Raw genomic sequence first — 26,519 nt, forward strand, 5'->3', positions numbered from 1 at the left:
GTGATGGATCTCCAGTGTTGTCAGAAGCACCTTTATATGTGCAATGTCTGCCACTCTATATTCTGTCCACCAATTTTTTGTATTATCCCTATTGTTGCACTGTCTTTTACTAACTTCTATTCCGTTAAGGCTCTCAAATATTTTGTCCAGGTCCTGATCACTCATGAGCTTGAAGTAAAACCGATACCAATAAGCTGGGCTGTGCAAAATTTATTTCTCAAAAACTCGTGCAAAGATTTACAGTTATATTTAACACAAGTTTTCTTTTTTAGCTACTTTTTTTATTAGAGCAATTCAACATACTATATTTTTTGCACACTACTTACATATTTTTGAATCTTAATTCTATTATTTAATTTTTTGTAGAAATTTTCGATCCCCTTTGGTCCTTGATTCCTTTTTTTTTGTGACGTCTCCTCCTTGATGGGTCCGTACAGTTATTCCCGAATAGTTTTATTACTATTTTTTATCGAACTTTAATTTTTGTTCCCGAATAGTTTTTACTATTTTTTATCGAACTTTAATTTTTGGTCCCGAATGGTTTTTACTATTTTTCATCGAACTTTACCCCTCCAACACTCTGAGCCATTCCACAAATGCGTACAATTGTTTCCTGCTAATTGTTGCCAAAGGGAGTCCACAAGCGCCTTTTCTCGTTTGGTAAACCCTCTGGCGATGTCGGGATACTTCTCCATAAACTGCAACAGTACATCATTTTGTCCTCTATTTTTATGTTTTCCCCTGGAAATGTTGAAATAGTATCAATGGTATGTTAATATTCCAATATGAATTATATTTTACGCTTTGGACAAAATATATGTATGTACTTACATTTTATAAGAAATAGAAGCTACATCGTGTAACTATGGCACATAAAATAAAAACGTTAAAAAAAATGCGTTTCGAACATGAAAGTCGATAAGATCGGATGGTGCGACACCATTCGAAAAAAACTGTCGGATTGAAATGCGATACCGAGAAAATCGGATTCTACGACAGGGCCGAATGTCTTAAATAAGTCCCTGCACTTTGTTTTAGTTGTTGTGTCCCGCAATTCGTTGTTAGTAGTAGTTGTAGAGTTATTGCAGCGGATACGACGCCGACGCTTGCGTTGGCAGTTTGCCGCTACCGCTGTGCCTTACCCGTCAGCGTGGGAATGTGAATTCGTTGACTCAGGCCACGCGAATTATGTAAAATAAGGTCGAATTGAAAAACAAGCTTAAGCTGTTATATCTTCCTTTATTCAAGTGAATCTTAAGACTGACTTTACAATAATTTCGTTCTTAAAATGAAACCTACAATATTGATCAAAATAATCGAATATAAACAAAATCATATACATACATATGTAATATTTTAATACTTTTCCAATTACATTGACATTTATGTGGCTTAGGCAGTTTTTTAAGTGGACATACAAATAATTCAGTGCATTGACATTTATGTGGCTTAAGTACAAATATTCCTACGTAATTTGATATTACTTTGACTTTTGCTTATAAAAGTAAAAGTAATAACATTTCATGTAGTACTCATAAATTTGAGTTCGGTGACATGAAATTTGAGCTACAATGTTTAAATTTGTTTACATTGCAAGTATCGTTGTTTAATTTTTATGAAGCAACGACACTTGCATTTTCGTTACACACATTTATATGAGTGTCAAGTTAAATCAAGCCAACAAATAAATAAATGTTTTATACAGTAATGTTGTTGGGTTGGTTTACGTATTTTCTTATTATTTCATCTACGTTGGAGTTTTCATTACATATTGTTGTTTGTGGAACTATATAAGTTAATGCTGCCCACCAATAATATCAACACGCACCTTTGCTGCTGGCAAAAATTGAACTCTCCTTATTCAACAAATTTACTTAGTTTTTATAATCAAATTTTGCTTACTTACTAAAAACTTACATATGTACGAGTTCTTACTAGCTAGAACTTATTTCTATACATCAAATAATCATAACGTAAGCTAAAACCAGTGCGAACCTCAGTTTGGTTGTGAAACGGCTCACATTGCGGCGGCACGGTTTCCGCTTCGGTTTCCGCTTGTTATAGTGCCGACGAAATGTGTTTTTGTTATTGCAATTTTTGGAAATTAATTTTATTTGATTTAATTTTACTTGAGCAATGCAAAATATTGCTGAATTAGATTTTACTTACAAAATTGTCTGTATATTTTGTATATGTGCTAACTTATATGTAACTCGCGCGGACTTTGTTGTTGACAAAGTGCTGCTTATGTTAACTGCTAGCTGCCAACGTGAGAATGTGGATTCGCTGACTCAGGCCACGCGAGTTATGTTCGTATATTATATGTATACAACGTTTATTCGTGAAAATGAATCTTAAGACTGCTTACAATATGCTTATAAAGCTTACAAGAGACCTTAATATCGTACATATGTATTATATATCGTAATGAGAGGGATAGTTGCCAGACTGTTATGTTAGGCTACGTAACTTCCCCCCCGTTAAAATTGAAGTTTACATGAATTGTGATATAATATCATAAGTAATCAGTAATAGAAATACAATTAAATTTTTTTTTATAATAATTAAATAAATCAAATATTTTCATATATCCATAACATTTTTAATTAATTTTTTTTTTTTTTACAATTTTTGTTGGTTTTTACATATATATCTATTAGATTATTATTTTTTTGTTTTTTGTTGTTTTAGGTAATTTCTTGTATGTTAAATTTATCATGAAATTTATATTTTCTTTTAATATTTTTAGCATATATATTATTCAATTCATTAAATATAAACTTCGGTTGTTCTTCATGACGAACATTTTTATAATTTTTAATGTAACCCTTGCTCCTGTTTTCTTGGTAATTTTCTCTATCCAGATTTCTTTTATTCAAATATCTATTCTTTTCATTAATCATTTTTGTGTATATATTTGTTTTGTTACAATTTCCTGATTCTACATTAATTGGTTTTTCTTTTGTAATGGAATGGTATGAATTATTGTAGTTCTCAATGGATTTGCTTACTTTTTCTTTAATGCCTAACAAGTTATTTTCTATCTTTAACATCCTAATTTTTTCAGTTAGTGTATTATGTAACCTCTCGATGTCGGCGTTTCCAGTATGATTATTTGGTTTTGTTAGATGTAAATTTATATTTTCTGTTCTGAGGTAATCCCTAATGTTTACGCTTTTAAATTCGCTGTCTGTTATCAGTTTTTCGAAATGTCCTTTCTGTGATTGGTATTGTCTTAGTTTCTCAATTATTGTTTGGTGATTTCTGTCCTCAAGGTAGTAGGCAGTGGCAAATTTTGAAAATCGTTCTATAAATGTTAAAAAATTTGATTTTGAATTCGTGTAAATGTCCATATGTATGATCTGATTCTTATCTTTTGGGGTCTCGGTCATTGCGAACTTAGGTTTCACTGGTTTGCGATCGTATTTTATTCTATTGCATGTAACGCAATTATTAATATACTTCTGTATCAAAGTTTTTAAATTTGGATAATATATCAATTTTTTCAATCCTTCGTAGTTTTTGTTAATACCAGTGTGACCTGTTTCGTTTTTATGGTACATGTGAATCTGTTTAAAGGTTTCGTTTTCTGAAGCCATATCTTTTGCGTTGTAAGAACATCTGAAAAATTTGAAATTTGGTTTATTTTTGTATATATCTACAATTTTTTTTTTGTAAAATATTGTATTTTTCATCGTCAAGATCTGTATAAATTCCAATTCTTGAACCTGAAATGTTTCGTTCTAAAATTTCTTCTAAATTATTACTTAGATTTGCTAAACTGATATAAATCTTTCTTTTATTATTTATAATTTCGAATTCTTTACTTTTAGTGTTTGTAAATATAATTTGAACAGGAAATCTATTTACTACTGTGTCTAAAATGCCAATGTAATAACTTCTATCATCAGCTTGTGAATGCATTGTAATTGTATCGTCACTAGCGTTATTATTTAAAGAGTTTGAACTGTAATCATTGCCTACGTTTATTTCATGAGTATCGGAATTGATTCTGCTTAAAAAACCTGCTACGTGGTTATCTCTTCCCTTAATGTAATCGATGTTTAGATTGTAGTCGCTTAGTTTTACTAACCATCGGTAAAGCCTTGGATTAGCATCCTTTCCTTGCGTTTTTGTATACAACCATTTTAGCGGCTGGTGATCGGACGTAATATTAAATTTAACGCCATATAAATATGGACGGAAATATCCAACAGCCCAGACAATAGCCAAAAGCTCTTTTTCTGTGACTGAATAATTGCGCTCATGGTGGTTTAAAGTTCGGCTGGCGAAGCAAACAGGATGTTTGTCCTGCTGCAAAACTGCTCCGATTGCGAAGGAGCTGACATCGGTTGCCAACTCAAAACGTTTGCTAAAATCCGGATACTTAAGCACTGGGATTTCTGTAATTATACGCTTTAGTTTTTCAAACGAATTGATAAAATTTGGATCATTTATATTTATTTTGGCGTCTTTCTTTAGAAATTTTACCATCGGTTACGCTACATTTGCGAAATCCTTAATAAATTTGCGATAATAGCCGCACATACTGAGAAATGATTTTATTTGTTTAACGGATTTTGGAATCTTTAGCTCTAAAATAGTTTTTATTTTATTTTCATGCTTGCTGGTAAAGTTGATGGTATGTCTCCTTAATGCCGAAAGTTCTGATTAGAGTTGCTTTGATTTCGATCCAGTTTGCATCTGGCGATATAGTACGAATTGCATGTAATGCCTTACCTTGAATTTTATTTAGGATTACCCTTCGGTATACATATTCGCATGCTGTTGGATCTGTGTACAGCATTGCCAGTACGGCGTCGACTTCTCGTAAAAATGAAGAGAGAGCATATAAGTTAATGCTGCCCACCAATAATATCAACACGCACCTTTGCTGCTGGCAAAAATTGAACTCTCTTTTTTCAACAAATTTACTTAGTTTTTATAATCAAATTTTGCTTACTTACTAAAAACTTACATATGTACGAGTTCTTACTAGCTAGAACTTATTTCTATACATCAAATAATCATAACGTAAGCTAAAACCAGTGCGAACCTCAGTTTGGTTGTGAAACGGCTCACATTGCGGCGGCACGGTTTCCGCTTCGGTTTCCGCTTGTTATAGTGCCGACGAAATGTGTTTTTGTTATTGCAATTTTTGGAAATTAATTTTATTTGATTTAATTTTACTTGAGCCAAAGTGTATTCAACAAAGTGAACTAAGTATTTGACTTACGCTTATTTGACAATAAAATAGTAAACAATTCATGTATTTGTTTATATTAACCCGTGTTTTTTTTTTTGATCTTGAACAATATGAAGCCACTTGCTTTACATACATACGATAATAGAAATAGAGACAACCAATTTATTTGTTTTCAACGTTATAATGAATTCATATTTATTTTACAAACAATTACATACGTGTAAAAGACCAAAACTATAGCACAGCATGTATAGCTTCCGATCAGTTGTTAAAATTTTCGCGCAAACAAGTTTGTCTTGAGACCTAATCAGTAGTAAAAACGTAAAATTTCTAGTTATCAAAATATGAGGGTTTATTACTTTTTTTCTAGAAGATTGGGAAGTAAGTTTAATGAGGGTACTGCATCGGGGCTTAGTCGTCTTCTTTTAAGGGGAGATTCTTTTATTTCCTCCGCCTTAAAATGTAGCCCACATATTCTCGATGACAAACTGAGTTGTACGCCACATACTTTTTCCCATTCCTTCCGTTGCGATTTGTCAGTTGGAGCACAAAACATTGGTAAGTTGCTTCCATGAGTTGTTTTGCATAGGCAACAAGTATTCGGCATTTTATTCAGTTATTTAAAAAAATATTGTTTTTCGTTTTGAAATTTGCTTACTTTTGAATTTCCGAATTTGAATTTTTGAATAAATGTAAGGGTTAAGTCAATGACAACATTCATGTCAATTAAGCGTAAAGAAAAATTAAATTTCATATAGTACTTAGTTCACTTTGTTGAATACACTTTGACTTGAGCAATGCAAAATATTGCTGAATTCGATTTTACTTACAAAATTGTCTGTATATTTTGTATATGTGCTAACTCCCCCTTTCTTAAGCATCAGCGTCTCGCTGATAAAATTTCATTTCCTACTGAAATCTGTGGATAATCTACTATTGGTGGAATAAAAAACGAATTCCTATGTTTTGGTTTTAGTATGATATTTTTTCTGTTTATAATCGCTCCCAATTCTTTGAGGGTATCATCACCTATGATGCCATCAAAGGACTTTAAATTAGGTAATATAAAGAAATAAATCTTCTTTGTTATACCTATACTTATAAAAAATGATCCACACAGTTTATGGGTTATTTTTACTGGACCCGCGGCTGATTGGACTTCAAAAGGACATCTAAGTTTACTGGAATTCCTTGAAAGTTTTTCACACACAAAATTTTTATTAGAATATAATTTTAGAGAGGCGTCTGTCATAAAATTTATTTCTTCGCACTCTCACCTTCAGTAAATTCTTGGTCCTCTGTTTGAATATAAAATAATTTTGGGTGTTTCCTAGGAACATTTGATATTTGTTGGATGGCCTTACTAAAGGTATATTTACCGGTCGGTTCATATAATTTATTTTTTGTGAATGTATTGAAGGGTTTACCTCCATCGGGACCGCAGGCTTGGGTTGGGTTGGCCTAGGTGGAAATAGCGCTTGAGTTTGAATATTTTTATTATAGATTTGATTTTTTTCGAACGAGTTTAATTCCCATGGTACAAATACCTGTTTTTGGTTCATTTGGTTTCTTTGCGTTTGGCTTAAGCTACCTATATTCCTTGGGTAGATTGAATAGTTTCTTAAGTTAATGTTTTGTATTTCAAGACAGGAAGCGTATGCTTCGGGTAAGTTCTTGGGTCGTTGGATGACTAGCATCCTGGATAGTTCACCGTTTAGGCCTCTGATGAATACGTCAAGGGCTCGGTTCCTATAAGTTTCTAGTAGCACGCTACTTGTTTCTCTGGAATAGTCCTGTCCCTTTAATTTATTGATTATCAAAGATAATTGGTGATTAATTCGAGCATAGAACTGCTCTACGCTAAAGTGCTTTTGAGATAAGGATCCTAGTTCGTGTTCTAGGGTCCTTAGGTCGCGTTTGTCTGCGTAGTGCAGTGACAAACAACTCTTGATTGTCCCCCAGTCGTCATCAAATATATTATATGATATTAAGACCGTATCCGCAGGACCTTTCACTTTTTGCCTAATGTGCCGTAAGATGGCTCTATAGAGTGGCTTCGTCCTTACCACCTCATAGTCCTGTAAAATAGATTCTACATTGTGGATCCAGGAGATAAATTGGATCGGGTCTCCTTCGAATGTCGGTAGGTTCTTTACACTATCAGGCAATCTGCTAATTTAGGCTAAGTCTGCCTCTGTTAAGTGAATAAGGTTATTTGGGTTAGCGCTTTCGCTGTGTGGGTTGATTCTAGCTTCTAATTGATTTATTCTATTGCTTAATATCTTAGCTTGCTCGATTTGCGCGTTTATAGCGCCTGTCAAGTGTGTGATGGCTTCTTGTACTTGCTCCATACTGAGGCTCACCAGTTTTTACAATTTTTTCTATTGCTAATTGTTTTAATCTTGTTCTTATTAAAATTTATTTTAAATTGCTCAATACATAAATTTGATTACAAAAAGGTGAATAACTTAATTTTAATTCTTACAACAGTATCGGGAGTATCAGCTTCTGCATCCTGATTTCGGGCGGTCCACTTGTTCCTTTTTGAGGTGCTTTACTCCGCTACTTGGGAGTGGATGACGTCACAGTTCAGGCTTTGATTGTTGTCTTGGTGGTTTTGCACTTTTGTCTACACAGTTGAATATGCTGCGAGAATAATTTTCTCAGCTGCACAGTTATTATTGTCGTATTAGAGTCACTTTGAGCACTTGGTGTTATGGCAGCTTTTCTACGTTGATTCCTTCTTGTTTAGGGGCAACAATAGTTTTTATTAATGCACTATTTAGAGTTTTCTAACGCTGCTTTTTTCAACCGATGTAGACAATTTCAATTTGAAGTCTCGGGCGCCAGTTAATGCTGCCCACCAATAATATCAACACGCACCTTTGCTGCTGGCAAAAATTGAACTCTCTTTATTCAACAAATTTACTTAGTTTTTATAATCAAATTTTGCTTACTTACTAAAAACTTACATATGTACGAGTTCTTACTAGCTAGAACTTATTTCTATACATCATATAATCATAACGTAAGCTCAGTTTGGTTGTGAAACGGCTCACATTGCGGCAGCACGGTTTCCGCTTGTTATAGTGCCGACGAAATGTGTTTTTGTTATTGCAATTTTTGGAAATTAATTTTATTTGATTTAATTTTACTTGAGCAATGCAAAATATTGCTGAATTAGATTTTACTTACAAAATTGTCTGTATATTTTGTATATGTGCTAACTTATATGTCGTCTCCGCGGAATTCGTGAACAGATCTTTCACAATGTCGCTCACTGACAGCTGCGATGCTGGCAATGCTGGTCGGTTCTCACTGGAACTATTTGGATGAGTTGCCATTGCCGGTTGGTTCTCACTGGAGCTAATTGGATTAATTGTTATTGCCGGTTGGTTCTCACTGGAACTAATTGGATTAGTTGTCATTGCCAAGTACCGCTTAGTAGAAGTTAATAATTGAATTGTTGGAGCTGATCATCCGATCGCAAAATTGTTGTTATGTATTATATACTTCTTTGGCCTTATTGTTTACTACCATGTGGTGACATGAAGGTTATGTTACAACGTGGCATGTATAATATGTTATATTTTATTTTGCACATTAGCGATGATAATTTACTGATAGTTCACTTTTGAATAGTTCAGAGCATATATTTTTTGCATACACATGTACATATATAACTACGGATTGCCGTGATTAATTTGCAGGTTACCGAATTGTCTATTTTGAGTTTGTATATTTTGTTGATTTTAACTTCATTAGTTTACGGATTTTGAGTTTTGACTTATTTTATTTCGATATGATAATAGTTTTTTGAATGGTAGTATAAAAAAGAGTGAATTGCCGAATTATGTAATTTAGAAGCTGTTTTCATTTATTTTAATTTAATTTTTGAAATTTCGGAGTCTGGTACTGAATTTCAAATATTAAATACAGTTTTTCACTTAAAAAAAGAAGTTATAATTTGTAGATTTCCACCTTATGCAGTTATGTAGTTCTTGTAGGTTATTTAGTTAAGCCAACAGTTAACAGAGTTTCGATTTCCTTTTATTTTTGTTTTATTTTTTGCTTTGGCTCAAATTATCAATTATTTTAGTTTTTTATTTAACTTCACAAAATTATTGTTTTTGATAGTTCCACCAATTAACTTACTGACTTTTGGGTATAAGTAGATTCCTTTTTGTGACTGCGCCAGTTATGTTGGTATATTATATGTATACAACGTTTATTCGTGAAAATGAATCTTAAGACTGCTTACAATATGCTTATAAAGCTTACAAGAGACCTTAATATCGTACATATGTATTATATATCGTAATGAGAGGGATAGTTGCCAGACTGTTATGTTAGGCTACGTAACTCGCGCGGACTTTATTGTTGACAAAGGGCAGCTTATGTTAACTTATACATATATACATATATATGTATGTAGTTTTAGTTTATTAAGTTCATTAATATAATATCTCGCACATTTCACAACTTATGATTATTTATTAACTTATTCTAATTTATAACTTTTAGTTTGAGTTTACATTTAAATTGTCAGGCAGCGGCTTGTCTGCCCCGCTTGACTACTTCTGTCCTTCTGTGTCAAGAATGATTCTTGCTATTATGCCCGACGACACAGTTCGAGTGTTGTTCGAATTTAGCATATGTTCGTGCAGTTTGTCAGAGGTGCATTTAAAAGGCACGTCCGCTATGTGTGGACCTTTGACCCACAGGTTCCACTCCCACATGTATGTATATATATATTTTTTTTTTGTTTTTAAATAATACATTGTACACCTTTATCTTGTCTACAGTAACGTATGTTTTTTAATAGTCTTGAACAATAATTCACTTGATGTAAGTTCACGCTTATATTTCGTACACTGGATGTTTGTTTTAATATCAATCATCCCATCCTCGTCGCCAGTTTTGTTCTTCGCTTGGCTAGTTTTTAAATAAAACACGATTTTTTATTCTTATTATAACATTTATAAGTTTATTTGGTATGTAGCAGTATCTTTCTGCATTCAATAACCCCGTGTTGATCCGAAGCTCATATCAGCTTAATTGTTGATTCAAGACTGCCCTGGCTCTCCTCAAGCCCAAACGTTTTAGCGGTGCATTTTGCCAACGTGACAAAATGATAGCCGAACAATGCCTGGAATATTCAGTTGACCAAGGTGACATTAAAAAGCATATGGCCTTGTTACACGTAACGAGTACAGTGGCGAGACAGTATTCTGGCCGAGTATGATACTCGGTCGAGAGAGTTGCGTTGGCGAGTAGAGGTTTACACGTATTTTGTTCATCTAGTTAGACAGTGAAGTTTTGCAAAGTTTTATTTACAATGTTTGGTAGAAAAAGACATTTTAAAAGAGTTTTTAATGAAGTTCTACCGCATCTCATAAAAGAGTTGTGGGATTTATTGGAAGCAGAAAATAATAGAGTGTGGACAAGACCGTGGATAATGAGGCGATCCGCTATTGGTGCAACAAATACCCTCTTCAGAGAATTGGAATCAGAAGATCCTGAAGAATTCAGGGCGCTTTTGCGCATGAATATAGAAACCTTCGAAACCCTGTTGGAAAACATCACTCCAAATATACAAAGAACAGATACTGTCATGCGAGATTCCTGCACGAGTTAAACTACAAGTAGCGTTAACCTATTTGGCAACGGGAATGAGCTATCGCTATTTGCAGGCAATGTACCGTATTTCCCGCTCAGCAATACCTGCAATAATACCAGAAGTTATGGAAGCTATTTCATTTTATTTACAAGAATTCTTAAAGGTAATTTGTAATTGAAAACTAAAATTTGCCTTCAGTAGCCTTTATTTAATGCAAAAAATAATTATAAGAAAAAGTTAGTCAATTGCAACATATTCAATATTATCTGTATTATCTGGAATTATATCGCTTGTAACCACCACTTCCGATGGTGTAGTATCAGTGCCTTCCACTATAAATGAATAAAGGTCATGACCTTCATCAAAATTAGGTTGGTTTGATGGAGGATTGGAGAATGAATCATAGCTGTAATTGGAAAACGATGTTGTACTTCTGGACTTCCCTCTATAATCTTTTATTCCGATTTCATTTAAAATGCATTGTATTTTCTGTTGTGCTATTAATGCATTTTCAAAAGAAAGATTTTTCAATTGTACTGCCACATTTGTGCCAAACACATCAAACGAGCATTCTTCTTCTTTTTGGTTTATTGATTCATTCAATGTGCTTAAAGAATTAATGGCTTGTACGATGTCTCGGCACCTTTTTTTTCCACGCATAGAAGTAGGAACCGCCTTATTTGTTGATGCGACATTAGAGCTACTTTGTTGTGCTGAAGCTGGGCATTGCTCAGTTCGTTGCAAGGGTTTGATTTATTTCATGTTTAAGGATTGGGCGAAGGAAAGTGTCTTTGGGGATTTTGTCCGTTATATGGTCCTGTATGTCTGTCAAAAGTTGTTCGTACTTGTTGATGTCAATTATATGGATTAGTCTAAATCTTCCATCCTGAATTTTAGCTAGTCCGTTATTTATCATCACTAGGTAAGAGTTTGTGCAGTCCAAAATCTCTATGCTAGCGAGACTGGTCGTAATAGTAGTCAAGAGGAGTATGCATCTAATGGTGTCCATTTTTCAAGTATCCTCGTGGCGACGGGGAGGTGTTCCTTTTGGCCTTCTGCTTACTGGGGTTCCCACGGTGCGCACGTATCGAGGGTGCGTTTCCTTCCTACAGGATTGCAACGCTGTGTTTCGCTGTGTTTTGGTTCGGGACCAGTTAGTTCGCTTCCTTTTTAACTTGGCCGTTTTTTCTTTACGGGCTGTTATACGGGCGTACTGTCTTTGTGTGTTCACTTGTGGCACTGAAACATATGTAAATACTGGCACTGCAGCTGCTTTGCAGGCGTCTGACCAAACACTACGACCCTTTTTTTGACGCGGCTGTTGTACAGGCGATTGTCTATATTTAAGTGACGACGCGGTATCACAATGTTCAATTTTAAATTTTTAAGGACACGGTGAAACAACACTTTGACACTTTACGGCACGAATCTAAGCTGGTCCCTGCTCGGGCGCCAGTTAAATTATATTTTTATAATTTTTATTTTTAAAAAACAAGTGGACTCGCGTCCACTGTCTTTATTCTTTATTGACCGTCTTCTTTTACAAACGAATAAAATCTAAATTACAATAATATTCTTAACTTTAATGAAACCTATTTCTGCACACAAGTCACGTTGCACTTGCATGTGCAATATTTGTTGATTTGCCGAATTACTCCGTTTATTATTTATTGTTCCCAGCGATCTCAGCTTTCCCAAGAATTGCCGAATTGCAGTAGTAAGGTTCGTTGATCGAAGCGCTCCAAATTTATTTGGTGTCAGCAGTTTATGCGGATGCGCGTGCAAAGTTGGGTAACTATTTTAGCCAATTTGTTTTTGTCAATTGGCATAGCTTTTATGAGCTGTTGTGTTAACTTATATAAGTTAAAAAACATTTAGTTAGTTTTAATAAAAAAAACTGTTTTCCGGGAGCAATGCTCCTTTATTGAATTCTGTGTAAGAACTGAATTTTACAATTATTTTCGCTTAACTCTAAACCTACGCTTGCAGCAGCAAAGGGTATGAAGTTTGCTGACGCTGCGCTTACCACAGGTTGCCACTACACGCGAGTTATGTTACTCAACGTTCTTCCGTTAAATTAAAACACCTTATCGCTTTGAAGGTTACACCAATAGTGATTTTTATTTTTAAACCAATTTTACTTGAAGTCAAACAAGTAAAAGAAATTTGATGAGTCAAGAAAAATACAGTAAAAATTAAAACAATAATAATTGTACAAAAGTTGGTAAACAGGAAGTAAGTATTAAATACAATTGTTGCAATGTTTTAAATAAGAAAATAAATGTAATGATTTGTCGTTATTATTTTATTGGTGTCTTATGGGTTTTGGTGGGGGTTGATGTGACGATATAACTCGCGTGGCACTCTCAGCGATTTAGTGGTGTCATATAATATTGCCATATGATATTAATGCATCATATGATACTTTTTGAATGTACCCCACACATTATTGGTAGAATTTTAATTATCTAATGTGTTAATGCACCTTTGACGTGCTGCTCTGTCTCGAGTGTAATACTCCCCCGAATGGATTTCAGAGATTGCTGCCAAATTTTCGGGAGGTGATCGATCTGGCAATATTTCGGTTTCATCTAAAAAACTGCCACGTTTTTGTAATATATTGTGAAATGTTGTACAAGTATAAACAAATAATGCAGCTTTTGAATGTTTGTACCGCAATGTACGTTCTTTTGAAATGCAACGAAAGCGTGATTTTAAAACTCCAAATGCTCTTTCAAATTACCCAAAAGCCATTTAAAAGCTCCATCAGAGTGTTCTCTTATAAGCTTTATCCTTGCTGGCGAAGTAGTCCATATACCAGAGTCATGACATGAGCCGGGAAATTTTGCATTCACGTGCCGGAAAATTAGTTCATCGTCACAAACCTATTAGGCAAAATAGTTATTCATTAGTTATTGAATATAGTACTTACCGCTTCAACATTAATGCCATAATAACCTTTTCTGTTCATATAATCATGCGGTACAACTGTGTTTGACAAGGCAGGTGCGATTATGCCAATATGAGTACAATCAATTGCTCCAATTACACCCTTTGTTCCAAATTTCCAATTAGTTGATGAATAAGATCCCAGCACAAAGATTTGGGAAATCGAAAGAACTTCCTAAATGTGTTTTCTTCGTATGAAAAGGGTTTTCTTTGTTTCGCTAAACAGTCAGATTGCGCCTGCGAATGAAGCTAGAAGATATGCACCTTGTTATCCATTATTGCAAAATTATAAATATTAATACATTACCTCTTTTCCTCCTCTCGTTTTTTCATCATAAGGTGAAATAGTCCAACTTCATCAGCCATTATTGTGCTCTTGTTTTTCTATGACCTGGTGTAAAGCATATAACAAGTTAGAGACTGATATTGCTCAATTAAAGATGAGACAAACTCGCCAGAATACGAAACAGTCACAAAATAGATTTCACCACAGATTCGTCTTTATTAGAAACTTGAGACTGCTCGCAGAATACCGGCATTAATCTAAATTTTGGTCAGTTCTTCGTAAAAACTATTCCTTTTTCAATTTCTGTTGTTTATCAGCGTCAACATCTGATTTAAAAAATTGGGTATTTCTAAGGAAACTCTCATGTTGGCGGAATATAATTTTTCCAATACTCGGCAAGCGCGTTTTATAATCATTAGAAAATACAATAATGTCATCTATGTGAACGTGACAAGTTTTTCCAATGCTAGGACCATTTTTCAACCCAAATGGCAACCTACAAAACTCGCATTTTCCGTTGTTCACAGAAAATGCAGTTTTTTCCCTATCTTTTTCAGCAAGTGTAATCTAATGAAACCCAGATTTCAAGTCTACTGTCGTAAAAATTGATGATTTTCCTAGATTTGAAAGAATTACGGATGTGTCAAGAATCGAGTATTTGTCGCTAAAGGTATTTTCGTTAAGTTTCTTGAAATCTATGACCATTCGAAGTTTCTTTTTCCCTTCGTCATTTATTCCTTTCTTGTGAACAACCCACACTGGACTATTGTATGGTGAGCGAGATGGTCTAATGATGCCGTCTCGCAGAAAATCATTTACTTCCTAGTTAACAAATTCAGACGCTGCCATAGTATATGGATAAGATTTAGTGTAAACTCGATCATTGTTAGTTGTTCTCACGGTTGCTATGGTTTGTATTGAACGGGAATGCCTCGATCGGATCAGAAAGTATGGCTTCGCCTTTAGTCGTTACAATGGAAATACATTAGTTTTTCTAAACCCCTTTCATAAAATTCCTTTCTTTATGTCCAGCTTTGCATCGATTTTCCTAAAGAGGTCATAGCCAATTATACCGTCAAACGTGTTAAGTGTAGGTAAAATAAAAAAATCGAAATTCAAATTGAAAACGTCTCGTCTGAAATGTCTTCTCGGTTTTCACCAAATTGGAAGTCATTATCGAAATATACAAAATCATTATATTCATTTTGTTGATCATCTTTGTATACTTCGATGAAAGGATATTGATCTAAACGGTTTATGCGTTGCAATTTGTTGTCAAAGCAGTCGCTATCGTGATGTTTTTTTTGGGCTACCTGGATACGGGAGGTTCTTTCGTTTTGATTCCCAAAAGCGGTTCTTCCTGAAGGAAAATCTCTGGTATTAAAGGATTCGATGGAATGGCATTAAATGAACTCACTTGTGGTGTGCGAGATTCATTCGATCGATAATTTCTTTGAGGGACTCGAAATCTGAAAAGACTTGGGCGTTGGTCGTGTCTGAGGTTGACCATTTTGTTGTCTAGGGAATGGTATACTCTTTCTCACATGAGGTCGACTGTAGTCGGGAATTTTATTATTAGAAAATGAAAATCTGTGAGTGTACACTTAACTCACCTTATAGGCCACTCACAATTATTGTCGTAAGGAAAAATGCACTAAATTACGAAAATCGTTATAAACCTTTTATTTCCTTCAAATTCACTTAAGAGTATTATTATAAAATGAATTTCAATTTACTAAACACTAGGTTTCAGACCGTTAAATATATATTATATATATATACACATTGAGGAAAGTTATTATGAAAATTATTTTAATATTAAGTGAAAACTTTAACTATATAAATGCGGGTAGCGAACGGGAACCGGGATGCTGAGAGGCTGCGAAAATCGATGTTGCTTGGACGACGTCGTATCAACGAAAGGTGCGCGCGCTGCTTTCTCTATTCCTTTTGTTATAATTAGACTGCAGAATGTCATCGCGTTTGGGTGCATGCGCGTGTATGTGTGTTAATGTGTGGTGTTCGCTCGCGTGATGAGGTGATTAGTCGATTCGGTGTGATGAATTGATGCAGATGTGATGCGACGTCGCTACTCATTTAGCCATCCCGGCCCCCCTAGGCGAGTATTTAGCCTAGAAGCCGCTGTAGCTGCTATAGCGTTGCTACAACGCTGCTGAGACCTGTTGACCGGCGGGATTGCGGCCTAAGCTGATGGCGTCGTGTTGATGTTGCCCGGTTATGGCGCCAAGGACGGGATTCTGCTGCAGAGGGTCCGCGGCGGCGGTATGCCGTCACAGGAGTCCTTTGGGAACGCCTGACGTTACCACTGGTGCGAGGAGCCGGTGGGCGCCCGGAGTCGCATCTGGTAGTGCGGTGCAGCATCGTATGATGAGCCCGCACACAGATTTGGCAACGATTAGGTGATGGGCACTCCTGAGTTGCGTGGGAAGTTGCCAGACAATTCAGGCAATACCCGTGCGCCTGTGCCACCTGCTGGCGTTGCATCGGCGGCATGCCTTTGAATATACCGCAGTGCGATAGCCGATGAGGGCGGCGGCATAATGGACAACGAATTAGTTGCAAATCCACTGGTAATGCTGGCGTGCTTTGACGCGGAGCCGTTGTCGCGGTGGAGCCTGTTGTTGTTCGAGGCGCTGCCGGTGCAGTGTTGGTCCGGGGTGCTGCTATTGGGGCAGCTTCAGCGCGAGCGGCGGAAATTGCCGAACGCATGGTTGGCGTTGACGATGATGCCATATCCACGTCCATATTACTCTGTGAGAGAAATTATGATATTAGAAATGTATTGTGAAATTTACAATAATATGGACTTTTGTGCCACGATATGTGGCATAAATAGGATGTCATTTTTTATCAGACATTTATGTTAAGTCTTTGTGTCATTAATGTTATTCGAGGTTTCGATTTGGTAAGCGGTTTATATGTTTTAACGATTTATTGATTTATTATTTCGGTTTCGGTTTTACGTTTCTTTATCTTCGGCGGTTGGTAGAAAGCATAATTTTACGAGCGGTCTGGTTAGTGTTCCGGGTTGAGTGCGGAGATCAACTACTCGAACATGACCGTCGGAACCGTAATGAAGTTGTTTTATGCGGCCGAGTCGCCATTCCGTAGGAAGGAGACAATCATCTTGTATAAGGACGCAGTCTCCAACCTTTGGTGCCTTTTCTTGAGTTTTCCACCGATATCTCTTGTGAAGGTCCTTTATGTAGTCTTCCTTCCATCGGCGGCTGAAATCATGATGGAGGATTTTAATTCGCTCCCATCTGTTCAATAAGGATAGCGACTCCACGCCTGGCTCAGGTATGGCCAGAATGGGTGCTCCTTTAAGAAAATGCCCTGGGGTTAAGGCTGTGAAGTCGGAGGGATCTTGCGAGAGTGGTGAGATAGGTCTAGAGTTTAGTACGGCTTCGATACGAGTGAGTAATGTAGTAAACTCCTCATAATTGAATTTATGGTTACCAGCCGTTTTTTTTAAATGGGACTTAAAGCTCTTTACTGCTGATTCCCAGAGTCCGCCCATGTGTGGAGAACATGGGGGTATGACAGTTGGGATCTGCTAACTTGAGATGTGAGCATTTTTCCCGGTGTATTTTATTTACTTCATAGCTTGGAAGCAAATTGGTAAGTTGCGGTAGAACGATGGCTTGTGCATCTATTCGTATATCCGCAGTTGGAGAAACTATGGTGATTGGGCATATTTTATTAGAATTTTGAATAATTCTTCCGCCCATTCCCGAAATTTGAAAATTGGAATGTTTTATTGGCAATTTTAGCCGATTTTGAACCTTTGATGATATGAAGGATCTTTGAGAGCCTTGATCTATTAACGCTCTTAGTTTTTTATTTATTTATTTTTTTTGACTTTATTTAGCCACAGTGCCTTTCTTTATGGCTCGAAGGACCATGTACACTTAACTCACCTTATAGGTGTCGTAGGGAAAAATGCACTAAATTTCGAAAATCGTTATAAACCTTTTATTTCCTTCAAATTCACTTAAGAGTATTATTATAAAATGAATTTCAATTTACTAAACACTAGGTTTCAGACCGTTAAATATATATTATATATATACACACATTGAGGAAAGTTATTATGAAAATTATTTTAATATTAAGTGAAAACTTTAACTATATAAATGCGGGTAGCGAACGGGAACCGGGATGCTGAGAGGCTGCGAAAATCGATGTTGCTTGGACGACGTCGTATCAACGAAAGGTGCGCGCGCTGCTTTCTCTATTCCTTTTGTTATAATTAGACTGCAGAATGTCATCGCGTTTGGGTGCATGTGCGAGTATGTGTGTTAATGTGTGGTGTTCGCTCGCGTGATGAGGTGATTAGTCGATTCGGTGTGATGAATTGATGCAGATGTGATGCGACGTCGCTACTCATTTAGCCAGTGAGCAAATAACGAACGCGCCTGACTTGATTCAAGCTTCTGAGAGGGTGCTAAGGCCGATGCCATATCTGATGGCCTTGATGAAAATAAGATATCACAAAGTGGACGGTTTAGTCCGGATATAAAAACTCTTAATGCATCCTGGCGATATTTGGAATTCAAGGATTCCAAAACATTCTTCTTATTTTGATAGGTCATTAATGTTTTGTTAATAATGGCTGTTAATTTCTTTTCGATTTCATCATAAAATTCGGTTATTGTCTGTCTTCCCTGGCGAAGGGTAGACATTTCCTGTTCCAGTATGTAAACGGGTTTCTTATCCGCATAGTTAAAGTCAAGCCTAGCTATTATTGCGTCGAAATTTAGGATTGTTTACTCACTTGTTTTTGGAGCCTTTTCCAGACGTCCAATTATTTTTATGCGACACCTTTGACTTCCGTTAGTAACCACCAGTTGTGGGTGGTTTGTAAGCCACTTTTGCACGTATGTATGTATTTAGGAACTGAACAGCAAACACTTTCGAACGTATATGTGGTTTAGGAAATTATCAGCACGCACTTTGAACGTATGTATGTGAAAATGAGAATTTAGCAGCAACCACTTTGAATGTATGTATGTGAAAATGAAAATTTAGCAGCAACCACTTTTGATCGTATGTATGTGAAAATGAAAATTATCAGCAACCACTTTGAACGTATGTATGTGAAAATGAGAATTTAGCAGCAACCACTTTTGATCGTATGTATGTGAGTATCGGAAAACACGTTTGTGCACTTGTATTTGAAAATTTGAAGACACTTTTATGCGCTTTTAGTTGAAATATTGGAAAACACTTTTATGCGGTTTTATTTGAAATATTGGAAAACACTTTTATGCGATTTTATTTGAAATATTGGGAAACACTTTTATGCGCTTTTAGTTGAAATATTGGAAAACACTTTTATGCGGTTTTAATTTAAAAAAGTTCACTTGTAAAAAACACGTTGCTGTCCTCACTCGTGCTAACTCATCTAGCCAGGATGGTATTAAAGGAAGACAGGATCGAATCTGCAGATCCCACTATTTTATTCCTTATTATGGCCACTGCCTGATAGTGTTTGGAACTGCCTTGTGCGTTTTGAAAGATTTTATATTCCGTGTGAGCTGCCTGACGCCACGACACGTATCGAGACTGGTCGCCAGCGAACTTGGGCAAGGATTTGACTATGTCCAAGGATTCATCACACCTAACTGTCGTGTTGAATGAAATTTCCCTACAGCTAATATCCTTAACTTTTTTCTGTCACTTTGTTACAATATTAATCAGTATCAACTAATGTTTTATACCTTTCTTATTCTAAATATTACGGTATGAGCACTCTATTTACAGCTTCATATCCAAATAAATGGTGTCCCTGAAGTTCTTCTCTTCTCTTCTTGCTTCACAAAATCTCCTTTATGCTGGGTTGTGGTTTTTCTCTTTTCACTGGAATCGCTTTGAATTTTAACTTTCACGTAAATAGTTGTTTTATCCTTTGATTTCGAATAATAGTTTATGCTGGTTTACACTATTTTTCTTTTCACATGAATATTTTTGAATTAAATAGCTTTTTATCTTTTGATTTCAAATAAACGGTTTTGTTTTTTTATTCTTTCTCTCCATACGAATTTTATTTTAACTTCACGTAAATAGTATTTTTTTCTTGTTCAAAATGGGTTCGAACCCACGGCCACATTGGTTTATCCTTTATAAGGACTGTTTCGCGTGGCCCCACGTTGGCCGCCAGTAAATAAAACACAAGGTTTGGTTAATTATTTTTATTTCCCAACTATGTAGGGCAGCCGTTCGCGACGATCGAGTTATTAGAACTGACTTTTCGGTGCTGCACCTGAATACCTAACACCTATCAAATCCACTTGCCATCACTTCACGTTGCCACGGTTTGGGACTCTTGGTGTCGTTTGCTACTGGCAAACGTTTCCGTTGTTATGTCTGCAACATGAGCCTCGCACCTTTGATGTTTTTGCTTGCGTTGCAATCACAGGCATAACTGCACCTGTTGTTAGCGGCTACTGTGATATGTTAACTAGCATATTTTCCAGCTTTAGCAGTACAGAGAGATTGACTCAGTTAACAATTGTTAACTTATATACAAGTTACAAAAAAATCGACTTTGAACCTAAATATAAGATTGTGGAATTTTTCCAAAAGCATTGCCGTTAACGCTTATTGAAATCCCTCTGCGTTGGCGGCGTGCTGGAAATAGTTGAAGAAGAGTTGCCACACACGCGGCATTCTGAAAAAGTAATAGACGAAATGAATAAAACAAAACCTACTATAGACACTGTGGCTAGTAAACTAGCAAGCTTATTATATAATCCATTTATAAAACTACAAACTTCGAACTGAAGGGTTTCGATGGTAAGGTCTTCTGTTGACTGTCCGATGCTCGGCAAAATTGTTTACAAGTCTCATTATGGTCCATCTGCTCGGAGGATTGCCGCCAAACGTGCGCCTATACTCTCTTTGAACCGAAACTACGGACTCCAGTGCATGATAGCGGCGGACAATCCAAATTCTTGTTTCAGTGTCCCAGTTATCCATTTTTGTTAAATGTAAAAGTCAATCTGCAAAATAAAAACAAAAATTAACCAGATTCTTTAAATAGAAAAAAAGTTATTTAATTTTTTTTTGGTAGCGGGTTTCATCAGCAACCCAGTATATAAATGACTGTTCAATTATAGACCCAATTTCTTGGGGAGCACACACCTTACTTAAATTGAAAATGTCTGTATAGATTTTAGAATTTTATTTTAAACAATAAATTGATATCTTATAAAGTTATTAAATATTTTATTAAGTTATTAACACAAACATTGGCGAGACTCCAATGCCGAAGACGATTTGCTGTTGCTGGCGATCGAGTTGACGCGGATCGTCGTCCAATTCAAACATACATACGTATAAGTATGTTGCAGAGAGGCGGACCGTTTTAAACGAATGTAAATAATAAAAAAATAAATTATTTTTTGGGTTTATTACAAATGTTTTATTTCAAATGGAAATGGTCTTGTTTCCATGAGTACCAGCTTAATACTAACTATATTCTAGCCTAAAAATCAGCAGACTACACTCCCCGGAGTAAGAATGCTGACTCGGGCCACGCGAGTTATGGTAATTAAATTTTCACAACCGCCTTTATTAAACTGACTTAAGACTGACCTAATTGACATTGCTTGTTAGTTTTCTTGTTCCTAATCATAGGCTAGCTGTCTAGCATTATTTGTTAGTGCGCTTAATTCTAATATTAAGATTAGCTGTATGGACATTCTTTATATGTGTGTTTATAGTTGAGTTGACGTTGACATAACAGGAATACGCTCACTCTCAACTCAACTTAGCTGAATTTGGAACCTATATGTTATTACGATATTATTATGCTAGTACGATGTTAACCATTTACTATAGGTATATAAGTATGTATATATAGCAGCATGATTGTCATTTATTGTACTAGCGCAGCGAGTTTCGACTTTGTTCACTGAGTTCTAAAACGCAACTGAACTCGACATTCCTTCTTCTTTCTGTGCTTACCACCAAACCACTTCTCAAAGCGACAACCAAACACAGCACAATTAGAGGCTGACGCAATATTAAAATATTGATGAAATTAAGGCCTAACTATAATGTGCATCCGCTGCCATATGTTACTGTCAAAAAATGAACGAAAAGCCTGTCAAATGCATAACGAACGGAGAGTAAACATTTGAATGACTATAATGTGCTTACATGCAGAAGAAGAAAGTGTCAATAAGCAATTTGTATTTTGGTTTTGTTTCGTTTGGATTTTGCAAAAATGAACAGAAAATTAAAATATTTAAAAGCAATTAAAATTCTTAATTCGGTTTTAGACGGAATACGCATATTGACAGAAATTAGTGAAATTACAAATAAAAGAGTTCGGTCGTGTTCAGTGAGGGAAATAAACAGAAAGAGGAAGAAGGATGGTTTTTTTGTACGATATCCCATCGATTATGCAATCTTCCAATTTGCATTTTATGGTGGAAGAAGTTCTTTGGAAATTAGAAATAACTTATGCTAAAATCACATATCTTACATCATTTCGAACTTGTTTATTTCTTTTTTAATAAAACTAAATGGGGTTTAATTAAATTCACTCAATTGTCTTTATTAAATTACTCAAAAGAGTTCAGGTACATGCATTTTATGCATCTTTTTATAATAAATATATTTGTTATAATAAATATAAAGTATACTAAAAAAAATCAATGCTCCAAGCTTTTTAAAAAACGAGGAAGTTAGGTTGAACGAGTGCTGTACAATGAAAAAGTTATATTTAAAAACATTAAAATTTATACAAAGTACCTACCGACGCGGTGTGACGGAGTCCTTCAGAAACATCAAGGGTTTTAAAAAACACCATTCCTCTAAGTAGCTCATTCCGCTACCTGATGGAGCTTCTAATCTTTTGATCTCCTTGCAGAAGCGCTCCCGGAGTAGCTTCCATCTATGTTTTCATTCAAGATCTTTTAATTGAAAAACATAAAATATATATGTAGTCTTTGGATTATAAACTTTATTAATTTAATATTTTATTAAACTCACTTAACTTATTATAACTTTACATTTTAGTTTTTGGTTTATTAAGTTCACATTTTCCACAACATATTATAACATTAATTGTCAGGCAGCGGCTTGTCTGCCACTTCTGAATACTTCTGTTTTAGTCAACTATTGTCTACTATGCTCGACTGTATATTTCGAATATTGTTCGAGTGTAGTGCGAATTGATCATATGTTCCTATAGTTTTGGTCAGAGGTGCGTTTAAAAGCACGTCCGCTACGTCCCACATATATAATACAAAAATATAGGTAATATTTTACACATTTATTTTTATTTAGTAACCAATTTATTAATGTCTTATAATTTCGGCTATTGACTAACGACTGACTTGAGCTTCGCTCAGGACAGCGAGTCGAAATCTTAGCTCTAAGCAGAGAAGGTACATAAACAGTATGTATAAATAATTAGTACATACTTGCATATGTCACTCCTCCCACCAAAAAGAAAGAGCAGTGACCTTATTTATCTAAGTACATTGATTTCAGATAATATTTTAACAATTGATCATGTCTTACACCAAAGGGAACTAGTATTAATTAAGGTTCAATTTTAATACAAAAGACTTAAACTACGAACTTAAATTTCTACTTAGCTTATTCGGACTTCAATTAAAGTGAGAGATTAAACAACTGTAAAAAATAAAGTTAGAAAGCAATTGAAACGATATACATGATTTATATGGTGTAGAATATTTTAATTTTCTTTAAATTTTTTCTTTCTTTTAAATTGAGTTTTGTATTTTCTTACCTTACGATTCTTAAATTTTACAATAAAATGTTCATTGTCGGTTTCAGTTTTAACTAACGCTACATTTCTGAAAGGATTTTTCGTCTTGTCTAGACGTTTTCTAGAATTTTCTGCATTGATTAAAGAAGTATCTATGATGTTTTCTCTACGCGTTTTATTTGCATTATTTATTCTTTTTTCTTTTATAAGTTGGGCAATGAACTTAGGGGTTAACCGATTGAAAAATATGTTATATGGAGTTTTACTGGTAGTAGCATGTATTATACTATGATTGTACGTAAACAGAGTTTGTTCAATTTGCATGTATTTCAGCTCTTTGTCGTCTGAACTTTTAATTATGCGAAGTTTTTCATTCAGAGTCTTGTGAAAACGTTCAATATCTGCAATGCCCGGTTTCCCGTAGTAACTTCTACCTGAATATTGAGTTGATCACACCACTGTTTTATGTTAACATTAATAATAATAGTGTTTTTGAATATTTGTTCTATTTGTGAACTATTTTCATTACTTTTTAGCAGTTTCAACTGTCGTTTAAAAACATTGACGGGTCTTTCTGAAATTGGAATATAGGATTCAGAGTCTTCTGTTGCCGAGTGAATAGTAGCCGTGTTGGATGAAGTGTCATTATAATAGCATTCTTTAAGCTCAATACGTGACAATGCATCAGCTACAAAGTTCTCGTTTCCTGGTATGTACCTAACATCAAAATCAAAATCGTTAAGTTTCCATTTCCACCGTTGTAGTTTTGAGTTCGGTTCCTTCAAATTGTGGAGCCATTGAAGGGGTCGATGGTCGCTATTTATGACAAATTTTCTTCCATATAAATATGGGCGAAAATATTTAGTTGCCCACACAATAGCCAACAATTCTTTCTCTGTTGTTGAATAGTGTAACTCATGTTCATTGAGAGTGCGGCTTGCAAACCATACAGGGTGACCTTGCTGACTTAAAACAGCCCCAAGAGCTACGTTCGATGCATCCGTTGTTAACGTAAACTGTTTTTCATAGTCTGGGTATGCCAAAACTGGACCTTTTGTAATTAGAAGTTTTAGCGTATCTACAGCATTTGTATACTCTTCGTTTATGACTATTTGGTTGCCTTTCTTTAAGCACCGTGTTAAAGGCTTTGAAATTTTTGAAAAATCCCTAATAAATTTTCTGTAAAAGCCAACTATTTATTTAGAAAGCAGTACGTAGGTTCTTTAAGGGGACTGCGCCAGTAATATTTTACACATTTGTTTTTATTTAGTAACCAATTTATTAATGTCTTATAATTTCGGCTATTGACTAACGACTGACTTGAGCTTAGCTCAGGACAGCGAGTCGAAATCTTAGCTCTAAGCAGAGACCTTCTCTCTTCTCATAAACAGTATGTATAAATAATTAGTACATACTTGCATACAGTGTTGGAAAAAATAATAGAAACGTACAGTTTTCAATATATTTTTATTGTTTGTAGAACTCTTTCAATTTAAATACATTACGATTTAATATATTTGTTAAAGTTAATCAAAATCTAGATTTATTAAGCAAGTGCTATAAGATACAAATAAATTGTGGTCCATTTTCTAATTTTGGCCTGGAAAAAAAATAGAAACATAATATAATTTCTTCATAAATTAAAGTTTGACCCAAACTTCTTACAAAAATATTATTGTTTCAATATCTTGTTGAACCGCCGCCTTGCCTAATTACCTCTTCGCATCTTCGGTGCATCGAATGAACCAAATTTGAGCAAACGCTTTTTGGAATTGAATTCCACGATTTTTGAATCTGGGCCCACAATTCGTCTTTATTGCTGGCTTTAAAAGGTCCGATTCTCTTCTTTAGGTCTGCCCAAAGATGTTCAATGGGGTTTAGGTCTGGCGATTGCGACGGCCACTCCATAACTTGCACCCTTTCTTTCTTAAACCACTGCTTTACCAGTTTCGACGCATGTTTAGGATCATTATCCTGCATAAACTCCCACCTTATTGGCATTTCCTCTTTAGCATAGGGAAGCATTATTGTCTGCAATATGTTAACATAGTCAACTGCGCACATTTTGTTCTTTATCCTAAATATTGGACCAACGCTTTCCTCTGAGAAGCAACCCCACACCATTATGGAACCCCCGCTGTGCTTAACCGTATTTCTAGTGTATTTTGGATCAAATGCTGTGTTTGTAGGACGTCTTACATATTGTTTACCATCTGATCCAAACATATTAGTTTTTGTCTCATCAGAGCACAACACATTTTTCCAATTTTGACGGAAAAGATGTTTTCTGGCAAAAGCAAGCCTGTTGTTTTTGTTTTTAAGGCTCAGCAAGGGTACTTTTCTAGGTGTTCTGGCAGGAAGTTTGGCATCTGCCAACCTGTACCTAATGGTTCGGGTTGATACATTTAAACTCAATTCCACCTGCAGTTTTCTAGAGGACAGAAAAGGGTTAGCTTTACAATGGCGAATTAAACGCCTGTCATCGCCAGCAGTCATTTTTCGTTTTCTACCTCGTGTTTCAAGCTTTTTTACACTATGAAGGGCAGTGAACACCTTCTTCTTGGAGCATTTAACCATATCTGCTATTTTACTCATTGAGTTTCCTTTTTTTCTCAAGTTAATTATTACATTCTTCTCCTCTTCCGTGGAGTGTTTGGCTCGGCCCATTTTATTAGTTTTTATGGCAAAA

The 26,519-nt window shown here is 35.4% G+C and overlaps 1 protein-coding gene and 1 long non-coding RNA gene across 2 annotated transcripts; one reads left to right on the forward strand and one right to left on the reverse strand.

The window, feature by feature from the left end:
- The first annotated feature begins 14,529 nt into the window (after nucleotides 1-14,529).
- LOC125778945 (uncharacterized) lies at nucleotides 14,530-21,449 on the forward strand. The gene is made up of 2 exons (XR_007423046.1): nucleotides 14,530-16,099; nucleotides 18,414-21,449. It is a non-coding gene; the product is annotated as an uncharacterized LOC125778945 (long non-coding RNA).
- Nucleotides 16,213-16,975, reverse strand: LOC125778935 (uncharacterized). The gene has a single exon (XM_049458734.1). The coding sequence runs from the start codon at nucleotides 16,825-16,827 to the stop codon at nucleotides 16,213-16,215; it is 615 nt and encodes a 204-aa protein (XP_049314691.1). The 5' UTR covers nucleotides 16,828-16,975.
- Nucleotides 21,450-26,519: the final 5,070 nt, after the last annotated feature.

Source organism: Bactrocera dorsalis, chromosome 5, assembly GCF_023373825.1.
Source record: "Bactrocera dorsalis isolate Fly_Bdor chromosome 5, ASM2337382v1, whole genome shotgun sequence".
NCBI lineage: Eukaryota > Metazoa > Arthropoda > Insecta > Diptera > Tephritidae > Bactrocera > Bactrocera dorsalis.

What these genes read in the sequence shown, in the direction of transcription:
- LOC125778935 (XM_049458734.1), bottom strand. Translation starts at nt 16,827, where the DNA reads ATGGACGTGGATATGGCATCATCGTCAACGCCAACCATGCGTTCGGCA.